At 43.5% G+C, this 20,188-nt stretch overlaps 1 protein-coding gene across 5 annotated transcripts in view; it reads right to left on the reverse strand.

Moving 5' to 3' along the window:
• SMARCA2 (SWI/SNF related, matrix associated, actin dependent regulator of chromatin, subfamily a, member 2) overlaps window positions 1-20,188 on the reverse strand; it is a 272,034-nt gene that overhangs the window by 73,416 nt on the left and 178,430 nt on the right. For all 5 annotated transcript variants that reach the window (XM_056522637.1, XM_056522643.1, XM_056522627.1 and 2 more), the window contains exons 24-26: window positions 18,592-18,758; window positions 14,345-14,508; window positions 11,390-11,617 (exon numbers count right to left, since the gene is read on the reverse strand). In XM_056522637.1, the coding sequence (XP_056378612.1) occupies window positions 11,390-11,617; window positions 14,345-14,508; window positions 18,592-18,758 (559 nt within the window). The remainder of the gene's footprint in view (window positions 1-11,389; window positions 11,618-14,344; window positions 14,509-18,591; window positions 18,759-20,188) is intronic.

The following is a 20,188-nucleotide window of genomic DNA, read 5'->3' on the forward strand; positions in this document are numbered from 1 at the left end:
AATCTTTCTGGGTACTGTAGTCCTCCCATTCCCCGTATTACCCCAGTTGCCAATCTTTGAACCCCCTCCAGCTCCACTATATCTTTCTTGTACACTGGTGCCCAGTACTATACACAGTATTCTATGTGTGGTCTGACTAGTGATTTGTACAGCAGTAGAATTATTTCCTTGTCATGGGCATCTATGCCCCTATTGATGCCCCCCATGATTTTATTTGCCTTGGCAGCAGCTGCCTGACACTGGTCACTAGAGCTAAATTTACTGTTAACCCCTTAACGACGCAGGACGTAAATGTACGTCCTGGTGACGTGGTACTTAACGCACCAGGAGGTACATTTACGTCCTGAGCATAACCGCGGGCATCGGAGCGATGCCGGCATCATGCGCGGCAGGTCCCGGCTGTGCATTGCAGCCAGGGACTCGCAGGTAATGGCGGACACCCGCGATCCCGCGAATGTCCACCATTAACCCCTCAGATGCCGTGATCAATACCGATCACGGCATCTGCAGGATCGCGGTCACTAAACAGGATGATCGGATCGCCTGCAGCGCTGCCGCGGCGATCCGATCATCCTGCACGGCAGACGGAGGTCCCCTCACCTGGCTCCGCTGCCTTCCGGGAGTCTTCTGCTCTGATCTGCCTTCCCGCAGACCAGAGCATAAGATCACCGATAACCCTGATCAGTGCTGTGTCCTATACATAGCACTGAACAGGATTAGCAATCGAGTGATTGCTTTAAATAGTCCCCTGGGGACTATTAAAGTGTAAAAATAAAAGTAAAAGTAAAAAAAAAATGTGAAAAACCCCCTCCCCAAATAAAAATGTAAATTGTCCCATTTTCCCTATTTTACCCCCAAAAAGTGTAAAAAAATTAATTATATACATATTTGGTATCGCCGTGTGCGTAAATAAAATGTAAATGATCCCGTACGGTGAACGGCGTGAACGTGTAAAAAAAAAAAAAAAAAAGTCCAAAATAGCTGCTTTTTTATAACATTTTATTCCAAAAAAAATTAATAAAAAATGTATTAAGTTTTGTATAAGCAAATATGGTAATAAAATGTACAGATCACAGCGCAAAAAAATGAGCCCTCATACCACTGCTTATACGGAAAAATGAAAAAGTTATAGGTCTTCAAAATAGGGGGATTTTAAACGTACTAATTTGGTTAAAAAGTTTGCGTTTTTTTTTTAGCGCAACAGTAATAGAAAAGTATATTATCATGGGTATCATTTTAATCGTGTTGACCCAGAGAATAAAAAAACACATAATTTTACCATAAATTGTACGGCGTGAAAACAAAACCTTCCAAAATTTGCAAAATTGCGGTTTTCTTTTTAATTTCCCCACACAAATAATATTTTTTTGGTTGCGCCATACATTTTATGATAAAGTGAGTGATGGCATTACAACGGACAACTGGTCGCGCAAAAAACAAGCCCTCATACTAGCCTGTGGATGAAAATATAAAAGAGTTATGATTTTTTGAAGGGGAGGAGGAAAAAACGAAAACGTAAAAATAAAATTGTCTGAGTCCTTAAGGTCCAAATGGGCTGAGTGCTTAAGGGGTTAACTAAGACTCCGAAGCCCTTTTCCACGTCAGTTGTCCCAAGTGTTCTCCCATTTAAGACATAATCCCAGCCTGGATTTTTCTTCCCCATGTGTATTACCTTACATTTATAAGTGTTGAACCTCATCTGCCACTTCCCAGCCCAAACCTCCAACCTATCCAGATCCACTTGTAACAGTGCACTGCCCTCTATTGTGTTTACCGCTTTACAGAGTTTAGTATCATCTGCAAAGATTGCTACTTTACTATTCAACCCCTCTACAAGGTCATTAATAAATATATTAAATAGAACAGGACCCAAGACTGACCCCTGTGGTACCCCACTAGTAAGTCACCCAATCAGAATAAGTACCATTAATAACCCCCCTCTATTTCCTATCACTGAGCCAGTTACTTCTCCACTTACACACATTCTCCCCCAGCCAAATCCTTCTCATTTTATGCACCAACCTTTTATGTGGAACCATATCAAATGCTTTGGAAAAATCCAGATATAAGACATCCAGCGATTGCCCCTGATCCAGTCTGGAGCTCACCTCCTCATAAAAGCTGATCAGGTTAGTTTGACAGGACCGATCCCTCATAAAGCCATGCTGATATGAAGTCATACATTTATTTTTATCAAGATACTCCAAAACAGCATCTCTTAGAAAACCCTCAAACAACTTACATACAACAGAGGTTAAACTAACAGGTCTATAATTCCCAGGGTCACCTTTTGACCCCTTTTTAAATATTGGCACATTTGCCATGCGCCAGTCCTGGGGAACAGTCCCTGTCACTATAGAGCCCCTGAATATTAAAAATAGGGGTTTGTCTATTACATTACTTAATTCCCTTAGAACACGGGGGTGAATGCCATCTGGACCTGGTGATTTGTCTATTTAGATTTTTTGTAGGCGGCACTGTACTTCTTCCTGGGTTAGATAGGTGACCTGTACTGGGGAGTTTACCTTATATCGCTGTATTTCACCTGGCATTTCATTTCCCCCGGTGAATACAGTGGAGAAGAATTTGTTTAATATATTTGCTTTTTCCTGATCCCCGTTTATAATTTCTTCCTCATCATTTTTTAAAGGGCCTACACTATTTTTTACCTTTTTGCTATTTATATAGTTAAAGGGGTATTCCAGGCCAAAACTTTTTTTTTTTTGTATATCAACTAGCTCCGGAAAGTTAAACAGATTTGTAAATTACTTCTATTAAAGAATCTTAATCCTTCCAATAGTTATTAGCTTCTGAAGTTGAGTTGTTGTTTTCTGTCTAACTGCTCAATGAAGACTCACGTCCCGGGACGTGACATCATCATTGAGCAGTTAGACCGAATACTTCAGAAGCTAATAATTATTGGAAGGATTAAGATTTTTTAATAGAAGTAATTTACAAATCTGTTTAACTTTCCGGAGCCAGTTGATATATATATATAAAAAAAAGGTTTTGCCTGGAATACCCCTTTAACCAGCCTAGCGGTATTCCCGAGTGTGACTCAAGGTTAATTTTCGCTGCTAGAAGCGGTAACCCCGAGCCACGCTCGGGGTAGAATTGCAGAGTTGCTGTGCGGGCTGCACAATATATCGCAAAAGCAATCGAATCGTGTTTTTTGCTTTTGCGATATAGCGATGCAGCCCCCGGGAAAACATGTGATTATCTGCTCGGGTCGGCTCCAGTGGCGGGGGCCGGCCAGAGTAGGTAAAGACATATACTAAAAGTCAGTGTTTCTCAACCAGGGGGCCTCCAGATGTTGCAAAACTACAACTCTCAGCATGCCCGGACAGCCAAAGGCTGTCACAGAGGGGGGGGAATGTCACAGAGGGGGGGAATGTGACATAGGGGGGAATGTGACAAGAGGGAAGAATGTGACAAGGGGGGGGGGGGGATGTGACGGGGGAGGGGAATGTGACAAAGGGAGGGGAATGTGACATGAAGGGGGGGGATGTGACAAGAATGTGACAAGGGGGGGGATGTGACAGGGGGGGGGGAGGGGAATGTAACATGGAGGGGGGAGAATGTGACAAGGAGGGGGAGAATGTGATATGGGAGGGGGGGAAATGTGACAAGGGAGGGGGAATGTGACGGGGGAGAGGTGAAATTTCAATGCAAAAAATTGTACCGCTTTTGGTACAAATTTCCAGACAGAATCATACTGCCAGGGAGGTTAAAGAACATTTTGGGGTTAGTTTTACTCTCTTTGGCAACGAGTCTGTCTCTATTTTTGCAGCTTCTATCAGTTTTTTTTTTTACATTTTTCTCTATAGCTTTTAATGCTTCTTCACTGCCGTCCTGTTTTAGTAGTTTAAATGCTTTCTTTTTGTCATTTATTGCCCCCTTAACATTCTTATTCATCCATATTGTTTTTTTTTTTATTTCTGACCCTTTTATTCCCATAAAGTATATACCTCTTACAGAGAGAATTTAAGATATTTTTAAAAGTCTCCCATTTAGTGTCAGTATTCTTGTTTTTGAAGACATTATACCATTTTATATTGTTAAAGGGCTTTTCTGACTTCCTAAAGTTCATTGTTTTTGGGGCCCCTTGAGAGCTTCCCTTATTGAAGAACAAGTTATAATGTATTATATTATGATCATTATTTCCTAGGTGTCCTTCTACTTGCACATTAGTTACTCTATCAGGTCTGTTGGTTAATATTAAGTCCAGTAGGGCGCCCCCTCTGGTCGGGCACTGCACCATTTGGGACAGATAATGGTCTTTATCTATAGTTAGAAACCTCTTTCCTTTATGAGATTCACAGGTCTCAGTCTCCCCAGTTTATATCAGGATAGTTAAAATCCCCCATTACTATCACATCATTCTGATTTGCTGCCTAGTTTATTTGCCTCAGTAATTGATCTTCTGCCTCTTCCATTATGTTTGGTGGCTTATAGCAAACCTCTATCAGAACTTTTTTATTCTTATCTCCATATATTTCTACCCATAATGACCCCACATTATCGCTTCCCTTTCGAATATCCTCCCGTAGTGCGGCCTTCAGACTCGATTTTACATAACGACAAACTCCTCCCCCTTTCCGTTTTGTCCGATCCTTCCTGAATAGACTGTAACCCTGTATGTTGACTGCCCAGTCACAGCTATCGTCCAACCAAGTCTCTGTTATACCCACTATGTCATAATCCTCCTCAGACATTTTCAACTCCAATTCGTCAGTTTTATTGGACAGATTTCTGGCATTAGTCAACATGCAATTCAAAGGTGTGTTTTTTCTTCATATGAAGCTTATCCCTATTAACTATTCTAACCCCTCCCTCCACTCCACCCCAAGTACATTAATAAGTCCCCCCTCTCTATCTACCCCTCTACATTGTAGGTTCCCTCCCCCCAGACCCTAGTTTAAAACACTCCTCCACCCTTCTACTTCTTACTTTGTTATTAGTGACAATATGTACCTTGACTGCTGGGTCCTCTCCAGCCCCACCCAGCAACCTGTCAACCCGATCCGCTATGTGCCGAACTCGAGCGCCAGGAAGACACACTGTTAGTCGACCCCGGTCTTTGTGACAGATTGCCCTGTCTGTCCCCCTAATAATTGAGTCCCCTACTACCAGTACCTGTCTGGCCTGCCCTGCACTCCTCCCTTCCTCCCTCCTTACTGGAGAAGACACCACCCTGGCAGTCAGAGACAGTCCTGCTGCAGGACTGCTAGCTCTGAAATGGCAACCCCCTAATCTGCCAACCGGGCAAACTTGTTGGGGTGTGCCAGTTCAGGACTAGCCTCCCTGACACTTTTCCCTCTACCCCGTTTTCTAACTGTAACCCAGCTAACTGCCTGACTGTCCTGCACCCCCGTCCCACTATCTTCCCCACATCTAACCCAGAGAGTACTTGCTCAGTGAGCAGGAGACTCCTCTTCTAGTTGTAAGTGCGTCTCAGTGTTGCCAGTTGCTCCTCTAGATCCAGGATCTGGGCTTCCAAATGAACAACTCACACAACAATATGCACCCTCAAACTGCTGTTCAAGGATTGCATACATTGTGCAAGATGCACACTGGACTGCCTTTTACAACATGGAGGCCATACTAGATTTGCGGATTGCAAAAATTAACAGTAAAAAAAACAATCAAATATTTCAATTTAAACTCCCGGAATTTAAAGTCCCTCTCACTTTTATACTTACACTCACTTGCATACTTCACACTCTTGTATACAGACACCCAATCGCTAGCTCAACAATCGCCCAGTGTACTTGCTTTTATATTTACCAGAGTCCACCTCTCTCTTCCACTGCCTGGAAGTGAATGCAAAAAAGGCGCTGCTCCTCTAATGACCGGTTCCCTTTAAGTATTGGCCAATGCTGCATTGATATATTTCTTCTACTGGATACTCTGATATATGCTGTTTGAGGGAAATTGTTTTACATCATGCAAGAGGTTCTCTATAAAGGAGTCTATTAGACAAACCAATTGAACAGGGATGGTTTCTTCTCTCCAGAACCGGTAGGTTTATGAACAAAAGTGGATCATCATCACAATGTTGTGTAAAGTATGACGTACTTATATAACTAAATATAAAAAACAACAACAAAACGCGACATAAGGATTGCTGTTGTTGCAGTGTAAATTAGCTAGGGCTGCAACAATTAATCAATATTATCGATAATGCAAATCGTTGATAACGATTTCCATCATCGATTCATCGGGCTCCGATTAGTTGAAGTAAAAGGTTAAAATAAATGACATAAGCTCTCGAGCCTCGGTAGCAGTCCACAACTATGGCAGTAATCACTACAGACCTCTGGAATGGAATGAAAGCCGGATGGCACTGCTGTGTTGACTGCGGGAGGAAGCCAGAGGAGCAGGCACATGCGGAATACGAGGTGTGCAATGTCATAGGAAAGGCTGCAGGACCCATCCCTCATTCCTACTGCTGTCACCAGAGAACATACAGGATCAGGCATTGTGGCTATACAGCGCTGCACTTAACAGTAAGTCAATTAAGATCTGAGATGATGGTGATGATGATGAAGGAGAGTCCACTCTGGGCTGTGCACCACACATTCTTTTTGATAGCACTACAGGCTAGTAGATAGATAGTACATGCAATGCAATATACATAGCTGAAAAATAGATTGAATTTTTTAACTATTTTTTCTAGTCTTAACAAAAAAAAAAAAAAAAAAGGAAACGGGTTGACCAGAAGTAGACACTGCAAGTGAAGTGATCTGGCTGACTGTCACTTAGTTTGCACTGAAGCTGAACTCCTGTAGCAGAATCAGAAGTGGCTTTAGGAGAAGTAGATAACAGTAATAGTTTTCCAAAAGAATATCATAGGTACTGAAAGTTATGGGAGAAGTGAGTATTTGCTTGTTAAAACTTCACAGAAAGACACTAAACACTTAACTTTTAATTTATTTACACTAAAATCCCAAACAAAGATTAATACCAAAACCCTATCTCCCACACGGAGATAATGACCCAAATGGGTACGAGCTAGTGCAGTGTCCTAATGCCAGAGGGTACCATGGCTGGGTAGTGCACATGAAAACACAAATAAATTGCCAGTGTACTCAGCATCCTTGCTCCATGTTCTGGAGACTTGTGATACTAGCTCCTTGATTTGGAGACTTACATTAAAATCCAAATTATGATTGATGACTAAAGGAAAGGTGGGGGGACCGGGGAGGGAGGGCCTAGGGAATAGATGTAAGACCTGATGGATATGGCCACTGCCTACTGGCCCTGATCATCTCCCTCAATCTACCCCTATTCCTAGGCGGAGTGTAATGTCCTAATAAGGATGGCCCCACTGCGGAACCTATCCCTGGGATCCCTCAAAAATCCCTGTCTTCAGACAATTAGGAGGCTCTCTGTCTCACTAGATAATCACGGTCTACCTAGGATTGGCCTATTACAGTCTGGTCGATATATTCTCTGACCTGTATTTTTTCAAAACAACATCTCCTGTCTGTGATATATAGAGAGGGATGTATCTAGTGGCATATGACTACCTGATTCTCATTACAAATGTATGCAGGGTAACTTATAAATGTTTTCCACAATATAATTCTGTGGAAAAGAGCAGCTGCATTCATAAATGCCAGTATCACTGTATGCATCAAGTATTAGTCATAATGCCCATGTAGGCATAACAAAAAAAACGAAAACAAAACCAGGGGTATTTATAGCTTCAGTCAACCAGGAAATGTACATATCAAAACAAATCCATACTTGTATGAACTAGAGATGCCAATAAAGAGCAATAAAGATAAATTAAAACCTAGTTCAATACTTATCAAAAAGCTGCCCAAGTACACATGGATGTAAAGGTCCCTATGCATTTCTTACCCCAATAATCAGGGGACTATGGGGGGGTGCAGATGATCGCAAGACAATGCTTGGGAGAAAGATGGCTGGTAAAGAGAGCAGATGGTGATGCCAGATAGTCTTGCATTTTCTTTAGTCATCAAGCATAATTTTGGATTTTAATGTAAGTCTCCAGATCTGGAGCAAGCATCACAAGTAAAGTCTCCAGAACGTGGAGCAAGGATGCTCAGTACACTGGCAATTTATTTGTGTTTTCATGTGCACTACCCAGCCATGGTACCCTCTGGCATTGGGGCACTGCATTAGCTCTTACCCATTTGGGTCATTATCTCCGTGTGGGAGATAGGGTTTTGGTATTATTTGGTATCTTTGTTTGGGATTTTCGTGTAAATAAATTAAAAGTTAAGTGTTAGTGTTTTTTTTTGTGAAGTTTTTGCTTGGCAACACTAATGACTCATAGGATTTTTCAGTGAGGTTATTTGCTTGTTCAGCCACTCTAACTGTGCCCATAGTTGGCCACTAAGCAGCATTTTTAATATGCTGTTTTCCTTTCCCAAATAAGTCTATAAACCTCCAGCACCTGAGAGACTTCAAGGTAAAGAAGTGCTGCAAAACAGTTGAGAGTTGTATGGGGAGTGGTGTCATTTTTTTATCTGCTTTTTTCCTGTCCCTAATAGGGCAATTATTAACCTCCAGTGGTGCAGTTGCGAGAACAGGTAGAATCACCTGTTTTGCAGCACTTTCTCACCTTGCAGTCTCTCACACATGTATGAAGTCTTTGGTACTACACAGCTTGGAAGTTCTGGATTCTATCTTCTCACAACCACACCACTGAAGGTTAATAACTGCCCTATTAAGGACAGGAAAATAATAGCAGATTAAAAATCTGGTCTGTTGCAGTGGCTTGGAAGCTCAAAAGAAGACACTCACTGGACCTCAATAACCTCTTCAAAAGTGTAGGTATGAAAAATAGAGTTGAAAACTTTTGGCAACCCATGAACACAGTGATGTATTCAAAAAGGCTTAAGCACAGTAGAAAGTTCCTCAAGAAGTCTGGCTTTAGGTCCCGATAGGTTTGCCCCTTTGGTAACGGATGGGTCTGACAGGATTGCAGTTATTGTCCACTTTATTCAAGGAGTATGTCAACCATATAGTAAGTGCTGTTCCATCTTGAAAAAGCTTATGTTCTCATGTACCCATCTGCTTCAACTTGATAATGGCTAGTTCGCCTTTTCTAAAGTGTTCAACTAGTCCTCTAGCAGCACTGACAGCTTTTTCAATGCCTAGATTCTTCAATGCAGCATTAATAACCAGCTGTTAAGTGTAGCCAGTGCAGTAGATACTGGACCATCCATGCTTCTCCTCCAGGATGTTCGCTGCAGCCAGAATATTTGCAGCATTGTCATGAACAAGGGCAATTATATTTTTAGCTGGAATCTCAAATTTAACAGCAACCTCCTCCAACCATGCTGCAATGTGTGCAGCTGTGTGTCAAACAGGAAATACCAGTACACAAAAAGCTAGCCATAGTGTTATGGTAATCTCATGACATAGCCATTTAGCCCCAAGACAAGCGCAGATCCTTCCTAAGCATGTCCATTACTGCCTGCCAGGTACGTACTAAAATCCCCTTATGGTGGATAACCCCTTTAACATATAATTACTAGGGATGTTCCCGCCATGTATATCTAAGGAAGAGCTGGAGATACAGCATTCGGCTATGCTATTTCTATCTTTCCCATAGAGATATATGGAAGGGGTGTGTCAGTCTCCACTTTGTGCTGGGGTCGACACCCTCTGTTCCGGGGGAAAGCCGGGGTCTTGTGCAGGAGATCGCAGGAAGTCCCAGCAGTCTGACCGCTGCGATCAAAAATGTATCCCCTATCCTTTGGATAGGGGATAGTTTTTTGTGCACAATACTTTATTGTTTTGTGACTGCAGAGAAGGCTCTAGACTGTAAAGCCCTAGGCTAAATTCGAACCTCAATCATAAATAAAATATGCCCTCAGTAGTTAGATAGGGAACCTCCTATAAGGCAGATGCCACTATTAAGCAGCTTCCTCCAACATGTCCCTCTCTTGTGCCAAGGCCTCTGGATTCTCCGCTCTGGTAGTGGTGCAGGACCTTCTCCTTCGTTTCATGGCACATCAGTTCCTGCACCACATTTCGGATAAAGGTACTAAGTCATTACGACCAGCAGGTTTAGGAATCTAGAAAGCGGTCCTAATCAATGACTGACAGCTAACTAGAAAGCCTGTCAATACCTGTATGTGACTGCCCATTGGACTCAAAAACCCAGAATGAGCAGAAATTTAAATCAATAAATGACACATTCTGCTTAATAGTTTCTTACAAATTTATATATCAACTTGTTATGCCCTATGGAGGAATATAAAGGAAAGATATAGTAATAAAAAGCCTTTAATAAATGCAACATGTAGTTGGTAAACACATGGCAGATGGCACAAAACATCAGTGTGTGTGTGTGTGTGTGTGTGTGTGTATAGTAAGCCACAGTTTTAGATTGCAGCTCCTATGTCTCTTATACAATAAAATTATACTAATCAGGAATTGGATTATATCAAGCAGATGCCATATTTGTTTGCTCACATGCGTGGTGCAAAACAGTGCTATGAGCGTTCATAGGTGTACGACTAACCCTAATTATTGGGGAATACATATAACCCTACATTATATCATAAGCCTGATTATCGGCAAGAGTGCTATGCATTTGTACGCATAGCAATACAGTTGTGTTTTTTCATATACTGTAGATACCATCAACGTGTGGGCTTAGATGTTCAATAGAACCCTTGCAATAAATAGTGTTACATGAGTAGAAACTGAGACCGTAAAAGCTGTTCTTTTAAAATCACTTCATTTCTTATTCACCTGGTTATTTATGGTACTTTTTAATAAAAGTTCAATTTTAATCTTATGACACATGAGATTGAAAGGATTCATTTAACCCTAGGGCTTAGCTGTTGTAATACCTTTTGCATGTGTCAATAGGCTCAATTTTGTTGTTAAAAATGGAAAGACTCATACAAGCATATCTTGAAGGAAAAAAAATTATGTATAAATGTATATTTCCCACAGCAGCCCCTATAGTACCTGCTCAGACAAGATTTCACTTTTTGTTCAATTTATCAGTGGATATGTTCCACCCATGCTTTATGAGGTTTACACTTTGGAATTAAAAATCATGGTAGTCTAGAGACACAAGCAGTAGTATCCCAGTTTATATATATATCAATCCTTAGGAAAACCTGCGGGTGTTACAATGGAATACTTAAATGATTAACAATTCCTAACAATACTTGTAGCCTGGCGAAAAAATTCCTCAAGAGACAAAAAAAAAAAAAAAAAAAAAGTAACAGAAATAAAACTGTTTCATCCCACGTAATAGCCAAACAGTGAATTTCCTTTCTGTCTTATAAATGCTGCACAATGTCCAATGAAATCTAAACACTAGTCTTTTAAAAATGCATTACCTTTCGCAGCTCTATGATAAATATGGTATAAAAAGGTAAAAACGTACCTCATTCTGCTCTTCATGTTCCAGAATGGCTTGTAGAAATGCCCTTCTTTCATGGCTTGAAGATTTCTGATCAAACATGCCTGCCTGAATGACTTTCTGATCAACATTCAGTTTGTATTTAGCTGCTGCAAGAATCTTCTCTTCCACGCTGTTAACAGTGCACAAGCGTAAGACGCGCACCTCGTTCTGTTGACCAATTCTGTGTGCTCTGTCCTGAGCCTGCAGATCCTGAAAAAAAAAAAAAATAATTTACATCTAGTTACAATTCTGTCTTCTCTATATCAAGATGCCACTACAGAAATAAACATTATGGGGGAGATTGTATATTTTTTTTTGCTTACTAAAGTCGCACAAAAAGCCGCACGTGCGCGTAAGCAACTTTTTGTGTGAATTTTGTGGGTAAGCAAAAAATACCAATCAGCCCTACCTAAGCAATTTTCAGTTTTCACTTTGCAATGGTCAGGAATTTATTTAGTGCAAAATTCATATGTAAGCAAAAAAAAAAAAAAAAAAAGCCGCAAAGCCCCTTCAAAAAGTTGCATGTGTAAGCCAGATCAGTCCTGGCTTACAAACTTACTTTTGACAGAATTTTTAAAAAGTTGCAGTTGCGACTTTTTGTGCAGCTCAGCTCCCCGTCACCCGCTCACATCTACTACCCACCTGCAAGCTGTTGGGACTCCAACTCCTAGCCTGTCCTCACTGTAAGGGCATGCTGGGAGTTGTAGTCCTGCAGTAGCTAGCAGGCGGGTGGCCGGAAAGCGGAGTTTTACAAAAAGTCGCAAGTGCGACTTTTCAAAAGCGCCGCTCCTCGCCAACCAGCCCGTTAGCTATTGCAGGACTACAACTCCCAGCATGCCCTTACAGTAAGGACATGATGGGAGTTAAAATTACAACAGCTTGCGGGCGGGTGGCCAAGGAGCGGAGCCGGAGTGCCAACCAAGCAGCAACCGCCTGATGTTACCAGGGTGGACAAGAACCATTGTTACTGGCCCTCCCCAACCTAAATAACGCCAGCCTGTTACCGCCTAGGCGCATGAGCGCCATTTTTGACACTCCACGCCTGTTGGTAGCGACTCCTCCTGGCACCCCTGTGGCAGTGGGTACCAGGGCAATAATTGGGGGTTAGCGCTAGCTGTTTTTGGCGCCATTGCTAAGCTCCGGCTTAGTAATGGATTCCGTCTACAAGACAGCTTCCACTACTAAGCCTGTAAAGTAAATAAATAAATAAATAACAAAAAAAAAAAAACACTCCCCCCACATCCCTCAGTAACCATTTTATTAATATTAAACCAAAAACCAGTGGCCATCGTAGTAGTCCACCAAATACATTTGTAAAAAAATTTATATATTTTGGGGTGAAAAAAAATCTATTGTCTGTTCATCTGAGCGTAGACAAAATACAGAAAGTGTGGGCAGACAGGTGAGGCTCTATGACACGCTCACAGCTCACACAGCAGGCTGATTGACAAGCCAGGAGCCTGCACAGGCTAGTGTACCTGTTAGCAAAAACTATATATTTTGTAAATTTTTTTGTTTTCCACAGGCGCGACTTGAGGTGTGGGTTACAAATTGGTGCTCTGAAGTCATTTATTGGTTTTCGCTTATTTGTGCTAAAAATTATTTTCTTTTTTAAATGGTAGTCAAAAGGGATTTACAGTTTTTTGCTTATGTGAGCTAAATTTATTAACCCCCTGTGATAGTATGATAAATATGTCGCACAAGCAAAAAATTTATGAATAAAAATGACTACAGAAATCTCTTACCAAAGCAACAATGATAAATGTCCCTCTATATCACTATACCTGGTATTGAACATACTAGGGTAGATTAAAATGTACCCGTTAGCAAAAACTTTTGAAATAATGTAGATCTTGTAGTAATAGCATTATATGTATATTTGTAATATGCATTGGTTAAAAAATGTGTATGTTTTTGGGTGAAAAAAGTGCTGTCCCTGCAGCTACTGCCTGTGTGTCTTTATGAGGAGACAAAACCAGGAAGTGTGAGTGGGGCAAGTAGGGCTCTGTGCAGGCTCCTGGCTTGTCAATCAGCCTGCTGTGTGAGGTGGGGGGCGTGTCATAGAGTCTTCACCTGTCTGGCCACACTTCCTATATTTTGTCTACACAGATGAATAGGCAATAGATTTTTTTCTTCCAAAATATAATTTTTTTTAAACAAATGTATATTCTAACTATACATACCGTATATACTCGAGTATAAACCGACCCGGAGAGGAGAAGAGGGCCTCTCGGTCAAGATGGAAAGATGGATGGCCCGGACTGGCTCACCTTCCCCAATGGAAGTCGGACGGTCCGGCCCATCCCCTCGCCAACCCCACCGGTATGCCTGCAATTTTTTACTTTTCCCATCACTCGAGTATAAGCCGAGGGGGACGTTTTCGGCACGAAAAATGGTGTTGAAAAACTCGGCTTATGCTCGAGTATATATGGTATGTTCTCATCTATATTATATATAAAACGTTTTTTGCAAATGACAGGTAAACTTTAAATAGTATAGTTATATCTTTATATAGGCAGATCCTGCTATAGAGCTTTTGTTCATTCAGCCACAAAAGCAGCAGTAAGAATACCAAATTTTGTTAAAGCAGGAAGGACCTACCCAACCCTACATACACCCTCCTCACCAGGATACGCTGTCAATATGGACTGACTAATGTTACCTTCTCTACCTCCTCTGATGGCTAGAATGACAAAAACCAGCAGAGTTTAAATTGAACAGCACTGTCCCAGTGCTTTTGGCATTTCATTGTGACCATCCGTGGGGTCACAGTGCCCAGAACTCCACTAATTAGGCAATACTGAAATATTAAAAACTATCTAATATTAAGTTAAACTCAATATTTTTGGCTGCATTACAAGTAATATTTATCAATATATGCATTTGTGTCATTGAGATACAATGATCAAATAAGTACAATAAACAAATTTTCCAAACCTGATGAGGATTCCAATCACTGTCAAAAATAACAACAGTGTCTGCAGCCTGCAGGTTCAACCCTAGACCTCCAGCTCTGGTACTCAGCAAAAATATGAAATACTGTGAACCCTCTTCATTAAATTTCTTCAGCAATGCAGCACGATCTTCTGACTTCGTTGTACCTTTAAATAAAAATAAAATAAAGGAGATATTTTTGTACTCACCGTAAAATCTCTTTCTCGTAGCCTTCATTGGGGGACACCTATACTGATGGGTGTACATTCTTGCCACTAAGAGGCACTGATATACCCTCCCACTGGAAGTGAGGTAATCAGTTTTGTCACCAAGTAGTAGGAGAAGCCAACAAAAATATATCCGAACGACCCCAGAAAGGAATCCCGGTTAAAAAACCCAAGAACTGGAAAAGAAAATCCGGGACAGAGAATGAAGAAATGGGTGGTTGCGGTGTCTCCCAATGAAAGCGAATTTGAGAATTTTACGGTGAGTACAAAAAAAATCTCCTTTTCTCGGTCGCTCTTCATTGGGGGGGACACCTATGCTGATAGGATGTACCAAAGCAGTCCCCTAGGGAGGGAAAAACAACCAACAGCAAAAGGGGAATCAGTCCAGAGACCAAACCCACTCGACCGTAAGGCCTGTGGACAACATGCCGAGGCCCACAAACTGAGCTCCCAGAAGACCCCGCCATCCATAGAGAAGGAATAGGACGCCAAGGAAGAGACCGTCCTATGTAGAGACTCCAAAGCTACGGTCCATAAAGAGAGACAAGAAAAGGTCGACTAGGAAGCCAGAAGGGCCAGAACCATTCTGGGAGAAGGTAGGAATCAACTCCAAGGAACACAGAACCAGATAGAGGGCTAATGCGGCCGGGATACAAAAATGGAAAAGGACACAAACAAGAGAACTCCATCCAGAGTCAACCAAGTCAAGAGATCACGGCAGAAAAAAACGCCAGGGAGAGCAGCGTACGTCTGAGCAGAAGGAGAGTACGGAAGGTGGAGACCAGAAAAACACTGGAAAAAAGAAAGAAGGAAGGAGACTGGCTGTGGAGAGGTCTGGTACAGAAAATCGATGACCAGAACAGCTGCAGACCAAAAAAACTCCATCCCAGGGGCCCACTGCGAGCACCTGGGAGGCAAAAGAAGCTTGAGTAGAGTAATTCAAATGACCAGAACGCCCGCCGCCCCAGGAGTACATTGGCCCACGAAGGAGGAGACGGAAGGAATAAGGCCAAAAAGGGAGCGGAATGCCCTGAAAAGTGGCATCCTAGAACACCGGCACGTACAAAACGGCAAACGGAGGTTCCCGAGTCGCCTGGAAGACGTACAACGTCCGCAAAAGGCTCCGGTGACAAACTTCTACGTCTAGACAAGAAGAAATGCGGTACAGAAAGACCGCCCCACAAATGGGACCGCGGAGAAGTCGGGGCAGGAGAGCTAACCTGCCCAAAACAACAAACATCCCTAAGGCCCAAAGAACCAGAAGGGCTGACCTAGAAAAGAAGACACGCCACAGCATACTAGGATATAGACCACTGTCTGGCTTACTGGTATGGGTCCATAGTATCCAACGGGTCACTCCTTCGGACACCACACAAAGCAGAGGGGTACCAGAACTCCAGCTGCAGATACATCAGCTATGTGATGAGTGGAAGGCGGTGGAGGAAACCACACAGATCACTGTCTGGCTTACTGGTATAAGTCGATAGGAGACAACGGGTCACTTCTTCGGTACCCCACTGCTGATGCAAGGTGTCCGGAGTGCCTGCCGCAGCAGCTAAGATGAGTGACAGGCGAGACTACGGTCCGGCCTATTGACGTTAGGACCAATCCATGCCAACGCAGGGATACTTCCACGGAGACCTCACACTAGACGGGAGGATCCAGAGCCCTAGCCACGGATGCGGCAGCCTGTGGAGGAGGGAATCATATTGTATGACACGCCAGAACACCCCCATGGTGGGTGACCGGTGGACCTGGCAGAGTGTCCTAAGCGTCCGCCAGGAATACAACAAAAAAAAAAAAACTCTTGCAAGGGCACCCGACCAGTGTCTTGCCTCAGTAAGGAGGGACTGGAATTCGGCCATGGGCACGACGGGCATGACATAGCGTGGTAGACACTGAATATATCCCCAACAGTTTCTGAGGGATCGAGAAATCCCTGGCAGTAACCCGCCACGTGTAATAGCGCTTGGTTGCAACAAGGGGGAGCTCAAGAAGCAATGAAAAATCCAGGGCGCAATACAATTGATGGCCACAAGAGGGCGCCAAACACCACCAAATGGTCTGAGTGACCAGTGGTGAATTTTTTCACAGACAGCGCAGCCCGGTGGGAAGGAAGGGCGCGCTAGAAGAACACCAACCCCGGAGACGGCCTAAGACTAGGAGAAGTTGTGGGAACTTTTGGTAAGATGCGGCACCTGGCAGCATGAACGATCTGCCGCCATTACAGCAAGAGGGCTGGGGAACTGGCTGAAAGACACGGCCGGTTCCTCTCCCACTGGAGAAGCGCCCAGCCGCATGGTGAGTAGTAAGCAGGCTGGTGTGCCGGGGCGGCTGGCCACATAGAACCGGAGACCCGCTGCCTTCAACTGTAGGTCTCCGGTCAGCGCATAAAGAACGTGGCCAGGACACTGCGACTGGCTGCAATGATAGGAGTTAGCCTGGGACCGGAGACCTGCTGCCTGCAGCTGTAGGTCTGCAGTCAGCCTAATAAAAGACATGGCAAGGAAGGACACTGCGCCTGGCCGCACAAGGTAGTAAGCGGGCAGATAACTCCCCCACTGGGGAAGCGGACGGCCACGCGGGACCAAAGACCCGCTACCCGCTGCCCCAGAGACTGAAACTGGGGCAGCAGCATAGAGTCTCCGGCCAGTGGTGAAGATAACGTGGCCAGGGTACTGTGCCTGGACGCAATACATGTGGGTTAGAAATGCATGGCCCGAAGAGGGGGGAGGGAGGGTTCACCGGACTGTCCCCACCAGAATGGCGCCAGAGGCCATGAGGAGTCCAGCCCAGCACAGCCGCGTGTAATAGCAGCTGAGGAGCTGGGCACATGAGAGAAAGACGACCCCTCGATGAGAAGAGGGAGGGAGAGGGGGGTTGTAGTACATACTCACCCACAGCTCCATCTTCTTATGCTCACCCTGAAGTCTTCAACCAGCTTATGGCCACGCTGCATCATACCAGGCTAAGGCAGTGGGGCAAGCAGGGGCAGTGGGGGACCCGGACCCAGGGTACAACCTCCAGGCGCTGGCCATTGGCGATAAGGGGTTGACGGCCCATACTCTTATGTTCCGTGCTCCTTTGTCGCATATGGGGGAACAGGTAAGCGCCATGCTCCTGAACCCCCACCTGAACAAGGGAAAACAAAAGGGAGATTAAAAACCTAACTAAACAGCCCTTACTAGAAAATAATTTAAAAAAAAAGACCAGGTCTGGGGCGCTTCCAGACTTGTGTCTTGCCTCCTAGTGACACTAGCTAAAACTGATTACCTCACTTCCAGTAGGCGGGTATATCCTGCCAGGGAGGAGCAGACTTTTTTTTTTTTTTTTCCCCAGTGTCAGCGCCTCCTAGTGGCAAGAGCATATACCCATAAGTATAGTTGTTCCACAATGAAGAGCAACATAGAAAATTAGATATTGTCAGTTGGATTCTGAAGCATAATCATATATTTTAGTTTCAACCTACCATCTACATAAGAAACATTTACAAATTTTAGTAAAATCAACACACACGCATGCCTTAAAGGGGTACTCTGGGAAACTGAACTTAGTCACTTTTCCACAGGATGGGGGATAAGTGTCAGATCTCAGGGGGACCTAGAAATGGGCCCCCCTGGGATCTTCTGTAGAGGGCCTGTCCTACTTACCCCTTTGTGGCATGCTCCTGACCCCACCTTCCTGGAAGTGGGCAAATGATGGCCCACTCAGCCAATCACCAACTTAGGGGGAACATTGCTGCGGGCGTTGATTGGCTGAGTGGGCTGTTATTTGCCCATGACCGGAGTGCAGGATAGGTAAGTAGCACGGGCCCTGTAAAGTAGATTGCAGGGGACCCCAGCAGTCGGATCTCCACGTGATCAGACGCAACTTATATAAGTGTCTAATAAGTTCCGTTTCCTAGAGTACCCTTTAAGAATAATATACTGTTGAGCACTTACATTAAAAAAAAAAGTAAACTCCGTTAACAGCTGTAAAAATGTAACTGATTATATGAAAAATGGAATAAGCATAGATACAAACCATCGAGTCGAAGGTAAAGGAAGTTTCGGAAAGCAAAGTAGTCTTCCATAATGGTCATGAGTGAAGTCATCTGACAGAAAAGCAGAACCCTGTGATTTGTGGCTCGAAGCTTTGGTAGTATTCGATCAAGTAGCTCAAACTTTCCTGAAGTTCTGTAAAGATCAGGCCTGACAGAAGAATTTCAATAATGAATATGTGATTTACAGTTAATTTAATCTATACCAGTAAAGTATACTGTTACTAAAATCAAAGTTATGTGGCTTGTCACAAAAGCAAAACAGAAGTCAAATTATATTGCTATTGTTAGGGAATCTGTCAGCTGCAATTCCCATTCTAAACTGCTGATACTGCTAAATAGGACAAGGAGACAAATTGTACCTTTCATATATCTGTCTTTGCTTCTATAAACAAAGAAAAATGCTTTTATTTTCTGGTGCCAAGCACCAAAAAGGCATTCTCAAGCCAGTGAAGTGCTGAGGACTAAAACGCCTCCTTGTTCCCCCTCCCACCCCTGTTTGATTGACAGTCAATTGGGTCCGGACCTCTGAGTCTTTACTGTCAATCAAGAAGGAACAGGCATAAGAGGATGCATCCCAGCTCTTAGCACTTCAGGGGCTTGGGAACGCCTATTTGACATTTGGCATCAGCAAATAAAATAAAAAATGCTATGCAATTGTGGCACAGACAGATGTACCACTAGGTACCATTTTCACATTGTCCTAACATCCAACAGTGTCAGTAGTTTGAAATGTGTATTGCAGCTGACAGATTCCCTTTAACCCGATAACGACCATGGACGAATATAGACGTCCAGGTTGGCGGGCGTTCCGGCACCTGGACGTCTATACTCGTCCATTATTCTCATGGATGCTGCCCAGTGAACCCAAGAGATCGCGGCAGGGACTCGGGTGTATCACACAGCCGGGACCCTGCTGCACTGCCGGGACCGAAGTAAACTTCGGTCCCGGCAGTTTTAACCCTGTGTGTAATACGTCGCTGGCCAGGACCTGCCGCACTGCCGGGAGTGAAGTTCACTTCACTCCCGACAGTTTTACCCTTACAGCCGCGGTCAGAAGTGTCCGCGCGCTGTAAGGAGTTCTGACAGAGGGAGGGGGCTCCCTCTGTCTCTCCTGCAGCAACCTGGAGCATCGCGGGGTGCTGCTGCATACCTGGGCAGCCGGGGGTCCTACAAAGACCCCCAGGTCTGCCCTGGGTATTGCCTGAAAGGACGTGCCAGAGGCACATCCTAATATGCTGCCTGCTAGTGAAAACTGGCAGGCAGCATATAACTGCAATGCTTTGGAATACTAAGTATTCCAAAGCATTAAAAAGTGTAAAAATGAATAAATAAATAAAATAAAAGTGTAAAAATAAATAAAAATGTAATAAAAGTGTAAAAAAAATAAAATAAAAAGATTAAAAATACATTAAATGAATCTAATAAAAAAAAAAAAAAAAAAAAAAAAAAAAAAAAGCATAATTTGTAGGGTCGCATTGGTGGACATCCGCAGCATGTAATATGCTGTGTATGTCCACCATGTGATCCTACACATTATGCAGCAGTCACGGCAATAAGCTCCCTGCTGCGGCTGGGTAG

This window comes from Hyla sarda, chromosome 1, assembly GCF_029499605.1.
Source record: "Hyla sarda isolate aHylSar1 chromosome 1, aHylSar1.hap1, whole genome shotgun sequence".
Classification (NCBI taxonomy): Eukaryota; Metazoa; Chordata; class Amphibia; order Anura; family Hylidae; genus Hyla; species Hyla sarda.